A 9,533-nucleotide genomic window follows, 5' to 3' on the forward strand; every position below is an offset into this window, starting at 1 on the left:
TCTATATTCAATATAACAAGACTAGACATATTGCAGTGCATTATCATGATTATGTTCAATATGAAGTAAAGAAAGGTACAATCATGATTGAACATTGTCCAAGTGATCAAATGACTACAATATATATATTCAACAAAGGACTCAATGGGGCATACTTCACTCTGTTGTGCTCAGAACTTGGAGTTGTCCCAACTTCAATATTTGGAAATTAATATATTATGACATTGTAGTGCCACTATATATATTCCTTGTAGGCACCATACACTTCACATACGCACATAAGCCTCACGCCTCTGGGTCATCTTTGTACATACATATTCAATTTCACTTCACATACGCGGATTCACTTTACATGTAAAGAATAATCCTTCTTGATGATGTTTATACATTTGTATATAGGAGCTAGGTTTTTCCCTTGTGCTCCCCAAGGGTCTTTTTCATCCACAGCTAAACCCTTAACCCTTATACGTCGAGTAGTCTGCGGGCTGCCAGGGCGTATTATGATCAGGCGAGATGTACAATAAAATTCAAAGGCACATAAACACTGACGGGCTGTCGCGCCACCGCACACATGAGTGCACTCTCATCGTCGGGCATGACATCTTCGTAGGAATCAATAGTCGCAACGATTCCTTGTTTCTGCAAATAATGACAAGACGTGACATCAACAATTTATAAGGTCTACGGAGCATGCATGATCAGCATGGGAGCTAGTGAAGATTTACCAGATGCCAGTTGCAAGCCCTTGCATATCCATTGCCACTGACGTAGGGGTACTCTTGCTCTGAGTTGATACCGCCGTTCTCCAAGACCCACTGGAAGGCACTGTCCATAAGTCCACCATTGCAACCATAGTTATTCTTGGAGCAGCTCACAAGCTCCTGCTCAGAGAGGCTGACGAGCTCGCCTGTCCCAATGGCATGGGCACCTTCGATGGCACCTGTGGTAGAGAATGCCCAGCAACTACCTGTAGTCATGTATACGGATTATTAAGGAAGACCGAGCAAGTTAGCAATTTTTAGGCAAGCACCGAGAGCTAGCTGTGCAACTGTCGCAGAAGTCGGAAGAAAGAAGCAAACCCCAGCTAGAGAGTGCTGTTCATGAAAAAAGATGAGGCCGGAACTGGCGTCATTAAAGAATGACGTAAATAAACACCTTATATTTTGAGGTCTGAGCCTTACCGCATCGCCCCTGGTCTTTGACAGCTGTGACTGCGCCCTTCTCTCTCCAGTCCACTGATTTGGGTAGAGCAGCAGCTTGGTCGCATGAAGCGTAAAGCTCTCGGGCGATCTTCTTCCTGGCACGAGCAGCAGCTTCTAGACTTGATCGAAAGCCTCGTCGCAGGTGCTTGAGCTTGAACTCTTCCAGGCCCAGGTCGGCAAACTGGTTCAAGCCTAGCGTGTGCCCCCTCGAATGCCCCACGCTGCTGCGGACGCCTTCTATCAAGCGCCTGCTGTTGTGGTTATGGATATAGAAGAGGTTCTGCTGGAACAGCTGGTAGCGATCCTGCTTCTCTCCCTCGTACGCGCTGTAGTTCCTGGAGTGCTTCAGTGCCCACTCTTCGAACAGTCTCCACAGGCGCTCCTCCGACATCAGATCTTCGGGCTCGTAACTGCTAACTGATAACGGCAAATCACCAGCTCCATACTGATCATCAGGAGTAGCACTGGCGCTCCCGGTAGTGCAGGTCAATGAAGCAAGGAAAACCAGCTGCATCATCAGCAGTACTAAGCACAGCCCACGGGCACCGCTGCCGAGACCACGTCGTACAGTCGTCGTAACATCGATATTCATTCCAGCCATGATTCTTCGTCCACGGGAGTCAGCTTGTCACGGATGCTGTAGCTAGCCGTCCGAACTATTTAAAAAGCGGACTGCAAATCCCGATCGGTTTTATGGGCGGTGTCTGGACTAGGAGTCCCGACTCTGCCGTTGTCGGTCGTTTGATGCTTTTCGTTTTGCGAAAATATATGTATTTGTTTACGTGTGTGTGTATAGTAAAGTTCTGAATATAGAGAGGAGAAAAAAGTAAAATCAGGACTTGGAAGAATAGCTCAAGCATGCCAGATGTACAAATGTTACAACTCTATGCATGTTACCTGAAGTGTAATGAATGTGAGCCTATGGAGGTGGTGTGCAATGGTTAGCATTATGATGTAAAAACACACTCTAAGTTGCGTGTGCAAGGGGTTGTCGCACATTTGGGTAGTGCACTTGAGTCATGCCCTAGTGCACTAGTGCATTGGCTTAGGGTGGTTACACACCGCCATTGCCCGCCCAATCTGTGCCCAATTTGTGGGCACTGGAAAAGTTGACTCGGGCGGTCACTTGTCTGCCACTTGCTTACACATTGGGCAGTGGACACTTTTCGTTATCAATAAGTGTCCGTCCATCTTCCGTCCACAATAGTTTACACACCGGCCACCACCTACCACCGGACACTTCCTGAATCGCATGTGAATGAAGGGACGCTACGGATGTTGATCATCATTCTCATAATAATTATTTTTAGAATACTTGATTAAACACTTTAAACCGACTAATAAACCTTTAAAAAAAGTCACCAATAAAACTAAAAGCATGAATTTGAAGTTTTTCCTACCAAAGAACTCCAAGATTATGACCTTATTGCGTCGTTGCTTTCTGCGCCAATATATTTGTTTCTATGGTGACTACTATTCATGCTTTTGGAAGCTCATTCACTTCCAAGAGAGCAGGGGAGTTGAACCCCTTCGCCATGTTGTTGAGGCATGGCTCTACCGAGCTCTCTGCGGAAAGGTGGAAAGAGGGAAATTTCTTTAGCACACCACCCCTCTTTCCACCTGCGCTGCAGATGCAAGGATGACTGAAAACTTTAAAAAATCATGCAATGATGGCTGAAAATTACTTACTTGGATGTGATTGTGCTTAACAGTATGCGCTGAAAATTACTTACTTGGATGTGATTGTGTTTACTCACCATTGTCTTCGTCGTCCATCTCCTCCGCAGAGTCAGAATCACCAAATATTGTTCTCACATTTGCGCTCTCCCTCTCTCGATACATGGCTCGAGCAATGTTATCTCTTTGAGATGCCCCCCCAAGATGGATTGCCTCTTGTGTTGGCTCCGCTGCTTGAGCTCTTTGTATTCCTTATGTGGTACATGTGTTAGTTAGCATAGCAACCTCTGCTAATCCATTCCTCGAACTATTTTGCTGGTCCATGTCTTGATGAGCAGCATTACTTTCTCTATCAAGTTCTGTTGTCGCTTCATGTATCCATGCATCATCAAAACCATCTCCATGCACAATGCATATATTATGTAGAACAATGCATGCTGCCACCATCTTTGGGACATTTTGTAAAAGCATGTCACATCTCTTTAACAATATATGAAATCGCGCTTTAAGGATGCCAAATGCCCTTTCAACTAGCATACGAGTACTTGATTGTATGTAATTCCAATAATAACGTTCCGGAGATAGCTTATCCTTACTACCCTTGAAGGAGGAAGCATCCAAAAGCGTGCAGGATAAGCACAATCGCCTAGTAGACAGTATTATCCCAGAGCTTTGTTTGTGCATCGTTTTCCTAGGTCTGAACGTTGAAAAACATTCCAATCGTGCATAGAACCTGCCCAGCCAACGTCATAGTCCCAAACAACACAATTGGCTGCCACGCTTATCTGTAGAATAATAGAGTGGAAGCCCTTCCTATTAAAATAATCTTCATGGTTCTCCCTTGGGGTAATGATGGGTATATGACTACCATCTACTGCACCAATAACATACGGTATGCCTCGAAGGGCTTGAAATGCACCAGCATATTTTTGCATTTTTTGTGGGGAAGGCCACTTTACATACATAATATGCAATCCAAAAGCACCCAGTGCATCACAAAAGTCCAAAACAGCCAGTTGTGTAAACGAAGTTGAGACTCCGTACAAATCGGCTATTAGTCCCAAACTTGAGCCGCTTGCCAAGCGATGCAGAGCCACACTGACCCGCTTCTCCACAGGTACTACCCTTCTATAGTTCGTATTCTTGCGTCGCATTTGTGGTACTAATTTCGCGACAAGATATTCAAATGTACTCCTGCTAACTCGTAACCTGCTTTTAAACATTCAGTTTGTATAATTCCCTAGAAGCCCCTACTCCATAAAAGTTTGTGGTCTTGGATAGGCCCAACATGATCGTCGATCGTGTCTTCGCTGACCTATCCTGGCTCGACGTGCAACATAACCTCGAGCCATGCACTCCATCAAAGTATGCAATAGCATGCTGTCATCGTCCCTGTCATCCAAATCACTCAAAAAAAGTTGAAACATTGCTATGACAGCAACTACAACACCGATGACAAACATTATCAAAAGACTTTCATCGTCCATTCACCTGTCAAAAGATTTGACGAAACTTTATGAGACACTTGAAGAGAGATGTAAAGGTAGAATAAAAAACTTGTTTTTTTATAAGTTCCAAATTCATCTACAGTTGAATTCATCATTCCTTTTTAAGACTTTTGATTACATCTAATAGACCAGATACCGAGGAGGCAAGTGTATCCATGATAACGAGCTTGCGCTCTTCAAATGATTTTTTTTCCTCTAGGTTTGATTTTTGGTTGGCTAACATTGATCGGGCGGTGCTAGCCATGTCACTGAGAGACTCCTCTATCTTTCTACCCTTTTTATTGCGTGCTTCTTGGTTGGTTATTTGATCATGTACGATCTTTGAAGGCTCATTGGAGCCAATGTCTTCTTGGGTGTGGTCACCCTGATCATTGGAGACTGATGTATTATTGTCTTCTGACGAAGACAACCCACCAACAGATGAGGCATGTGCATCGCTAACAACATTGGCACGATTCCACATATATTCATCCACAATATCATATCACTGACAAATGATTCTACGATCATTGCCTGATATGGCATTGTGAGCCTTATCCTTTCTATATGACTCATAAACGCATCCCCAACATTTTCTGCATGCCTCACCATCTTTGTCAAACTCTAGAAATAGCGATGCTAGTTGGGTGGCAACCTTGGACCATATATCCACTCCTTCCTTTGGTGGCTTTGAGAACTCCACACTCATGGATCCTCGGATGTGAATGAGTTGTATTGTCCATGCATCCTTCCATTGTGGAAACGGTTTTTTTGTGGCTATTGTATGATCTTGTGTCTCAGGACCGTCATTCTGATTCTTTCCTTTCCGTGCCCTCTTTGGTTTAGGAGGTTTAGGAGCATCAGACTTTGATGATGTTCATCGTGGACGTTGTTTGGTGGCATTCTCGGAAGATGGCACCATTGGTTCTTGAGCTTGAACCAAGTTAACCTCTTCACATGAGTCCTGGTTGGTATCACAAGAACTTATTGCTTGTGGTTCTTGTTTTCGTGGTGCCGAGGGACCATGTTGAGGTCTATGTGCAACTGGACGAAGAATTACATTATTGTGTACTGTTGTGGTTCTCTCTATACCTAATTGTCTTGGTTGTTCGAAAGGTATGAATTGAGGAGGACAGGGATTGATCAAAGGAGGGTGGTTTGGAAACACATTTACAGGGATATTGCCAACGGCAGTGTGGCTTGGCATGTGGTTTGGAACACCCACACTTTGGCTCGAAAAGTACATGAAGTCATTATTGCATATTGCATCTTGGCTCATTTGAGACACGAACTGGTGAAACTCCTCCATGGGAGTGCTCTCTTGAGAATCCATTCTAATCGTCCACCTTACGCATGAAACTTGATTCATCATTTACAATATGTGAATGGACAAACAAGTTTATTATTCTTTACATAATGCACTCCATTTTTTTTATTTACATTTCAATAATTGATTGTAAGGTAACAACTATAGGATAACTCCGATTACATTGCAATTTATCTTACAATTAGAAAACAATATGGTTAAAGAACAATAAAGAAAAGGAAATGTTATACAGATACATTGATTCAAACAAAATGATGGGATGTATGTATAGACAAGAAGTTTTAGCCATTGTCAACTTGTTATAGATGCCAAACATATATAGCGGAACTAAGAAAGGATTCATTGCAACGATGAACATATATCAAACAATATGGTTAAAGAACAATCAAGAAAAGGAAATGTTATACAGATACATTAATTCAAACAAAATGATGGGATGTATGTATAGACAAGAAGTTTTAGCCATTGTCAACCTGTAATAGATGCCAAACATATATAGCAGAACTAAGAAAGGATTCATTGCAACGATGAACATATATCAAACAATATGGTTAAAGAACAATAAAGAAAAGGAAATGTTATACATATACATTGATTCAAACAAAATGATGGGATGTATGTATAGACAAGAAGTTTTAGCCATTGTCAACCTGTAATAGATGCCAAACATATATAGCGAAACTAAGAAAGGATTCATTGCAACGATGAAATACTGCTAAGCAAACAAAAACCCTCAAATAAAACCTAAGTCAAATTGAAACTAGACCACATAGCAAGAGTTTAGGATACTCAAAATTTACAATAATACATTCCTACAAATACAATTAAATAAATTAATTGGTAGAACAGCAGTTGTAATGAGGGTCCACTCAAAAAGTTTCAAGATATTGTGGTGTTCCAAAGGCGTTGGTGCAGAAATTATGAACCTAAATAAAACAGGTAGTCAGCAAGGAATTCTAAATTTCAACTAATAATAAAACAGGCAGTCAGCAAGTGTTCTACTTTAGTGAGTACATAAATGATATTCATTTATGTTCATACAATTCTCCATAACATTATTCTTAATTGAAGCTTGATTGATGATTCCTGCAATGATTGCTATCAGAGATGAATAGCTATCAGAAATTGTTATCAGAGATGAATAGCAATCTCATATGTATCAGAAATTGGGAGAAGCCAAAGACAGTGGGGCAGCAGTACATGGAGGTAGAATCACAGGCATGCTGAAATGTTGCAGGCTTGAAACACAGGTTTGAAATGTTGCATGCACAACAGGCAAGACACGATATGACCATATAGCCCAATTAATGTTTTTGAATGATTAACACTTGCTTATAAGGCAAATCATGGGTTAGCTACAAACTCATCAGTCAAGGTCAATAGAATCACCTGTGAAAACATTACCAGGGTAATAAAAGAGAGAGAGAGAGAGAGAGAGAGAGAGAGAGCATACATGTGAAGGCTGTGAAGTTCTGATCTGATAAAGACCTCTGCCTCCGAGCCAGAGCTCTGATAAAACCCTCTGTTGAAGCTTGCGAATCACCTGTGAAGCCTACAAATTACATGCAAGCAATTGGCCATGATTAAACCCTGAACTGGATAAATTACATGCAAGCAATTGGCCATGATTAAACCCTGAACTTGTTTCTGCAAGAGAGAGAGACCTGGCTAGATGCATCATCATCAAATATGCCTTCCCACCTTCACGATGTGTATATTTTCATGCGAAGAGAGGGATGATGAATCCAGAAAAACACAGAGAGATGAACCTTCACGATGTCTACATTTATGCATGTGGTGAAACGAGCAACACATGGAAGCTCCTGTGTATCAACGGCTACCTGTGTGTCAACGGCCACAGGGTGCACCTACCTGGAGCCCACTCATGTGGGCAGAAAACAAAGCTCTGATGAGCATGGCGGCCGGAGAGATCATCATAGAAGGTGGAGCCAAATGGGCTGCAGCAACGGAAATGGGCAACGGGAATGGGCTGCTACAGCAACGAGAACCTGGGCAACGGGAAGCCCTCTCTCTGTCCTAGAGTCCACCATAGGCCAACAGAGGAGAGGCCAATCAATCGGTGAGATGAAGCGAGGACGAAACAAGATAGGGGAGCTCCCCCACCCTGCGGAACGCAGAAAGGGGGTGGGGGGAGCATTGAAGACCCTCGAAAGGGTGACACGCCGAGCGCCCCTAGTGTGTAAGAGGGGGGCACCCACTTTTCAAAATCCAGCCTTCTTATTGGCCAGATTACAAATGCTTGGGCGGCCGCAGACCGGTGTGTAACCACCCTTAGTAGACTTGCACTAGGATGTGATGGTGTGGTCTTTAGGTACACTAGTGCATAACAAGTATGCACCAGGGGTTGTGTGTAGGAGGGTGTGGAAAATGGTTGTATGAGGGGTGGTTGCTCTATGCACATGTGTATTGTGTACATGTGCACTACGTGCTAGTGCATGTGTACTATATGTATGCGCTATACACTATTGTGAACAATGTATAAAAGGGTGAATTAGGGTGGCTACATGGTTTGAATACGATCAAGGTATGTGGGGATGAATGTCCTAAGATAGCCTAAGATGGGATATGCTAGTGTGTATGTCCACACTGTGTAGTGCATTGTACACTAGCAGGTATGCATGCGTATGTATGGACCAATGCATGTAAACTATGCACATAGGTGACAGGTTAGTACACAATGTAGTGCACTAGGGTACTATAAAATGAGTGTGAAGGGATCAAGATGTGGGGGCATGAAAGGTGGGTGTACTATGGATTAGGGGTACAAAAGACATATACATGTGTACATTTGTGCATTGTATGTGTGCACACTATACATTATGTAGTATGCACTGTGTGCTAGTGACATATGTATTGGTGCACTATATATAATACATTAGAATTGTGCGAGTAGAGAGTGTCCTACAATGGTGTCTACCAAGTAGGTGCAAGATGAGTCAATCAAGTGAGCTTATGCATGGGCTACTACTATTGCACCATGCACATGTGCACTAACGTTGTATGTGAGGTTAGAGCTAGACTTGAGCATATGCACCAATGTGTATACACTATGCACTGAGCACTTGTTGGTCCATAGTGCATGGTGTAGTATACTATGGTAAAGGATAGGTGTAATGCAATAGTAGCCTTATGTGCCAGGCTATGTGCAAATTCATCTATTGATCTATGTGTAGTGAGCTATTGACAATACACTAGATGTAGTACACTAAAGTATCTTGTACACAAAGCACATATATTAGAATGGGGTACTTGTATAGTGGGATGAAGGTTGGGGTGGGGGAGGCCACCATATATAAACCATTTATATCACGTGCATTCAAAGGGTATTAGAAAATACTCTTTTCTTGTATGATGTAAGGTAATAAAATAGCCCCCTTTCCTTTAAGAAACTTATAATTATTTTTTCAATTGAAATTAAAAACCCCTTTTACAAGCGTAATCTTGTAAGTTTTATGAAATAAAACAACCCTTCCATTGATCACACGTGGTACACTTATATTTTTTGAGGTGAACCGCCTCGAGGTAGTGTGCTCTATGTGTGATGTTCCTAGAATGAGCCTTGGGGACCTGCGCAAGTGTGTCATAAGGTGTCAACTTCCTTATTCCTCTAACTCTCCTTGCAAATACACACACACACACACACACATAGAGAATAAATATGTGTGCAAGTTAGTGTCCCCTCTACGTGCAGGGAGATATGCATGTATACACATGTGCACTAAGGAAGCTTAATATACAATGGGTGAATAGATCATTTGTACTAGTACAAAATGCAATGTAATGGGGCTATCCTAATAGTGAAATGTGTACAGCTAGGTG

The 9,533-nt window shown here is 42.4% G+C and overlaps 1 protein-coding gene across 1 annotated transcript; it reads right to left on the minus strand.

The window, feature by feature from the left end:
* Positions 1 to 504: 504 nt before the first annotated feature.
* LOC148017911 (cysteine proteinase mucunain-like) lies at positions 505 to 1,803 on the minus strand. Its single transcript, XM_087661518.1, has 3 exons — positions 1,182 to 1,803; positions 726 to 967; positions 505 to 639 (listed from the first exon to the last, which is right to left on the minus strand). Exons 1-3 carry the CDS (start codon positions 1,801 to 1,803, stop codon positions 505 to 507), a joined length of 999 nt encoding a protein of 332 aa, XP_087517644.1.
* Positions 1,804 to 9,533: the final 7,730 nt, after the last annotated feature.

The sequence above is a fragment of the Lygodium microphyllum genome, chromosome 21, assembly GCF_053477565.2.
Source record: "Lygodium microphyllum isolate KBCC chromosome 21, Lygodium_microphyllum_v1.1.10, whole genome shotgun sequence".
In the NCBI taxonomy this organism is placed as follows: domain Eukaryota; kingdom Viridiplantae; phylum Streptophyta; class Polypodiopsida; order Schizaeales; family Lygodiaceae; genus Lygodium; species Lygodium microphyllum.

What these genes read in the sequence shown, in the direction of transcription:
- LOC148017911 (XM_087661518.1), bottom strand. Translation starts at nt 1,803, where the DNA reads ATGGCTGGAATGAATATCGATGTTACGACGACTGTACGACGTGGTCTC. An exon ending in CAAAGACCAGGGGCGATGCG is followed by an intron (nt 968 to 1,181) that starts GTAAGGCTCAGA and finishes ACATGACTACAG; the next exon opens with GTAGTTGCTGGGCATTCTCT. An exon ending in GGGCTTGCAACTGGCATCTG is followed by an intron (nt 640 to 725) that starts GTAAATCTTCAC and finishes CATTATTTGCAG; the next exon opens with AAACAAGGAATCGTTGCGAC.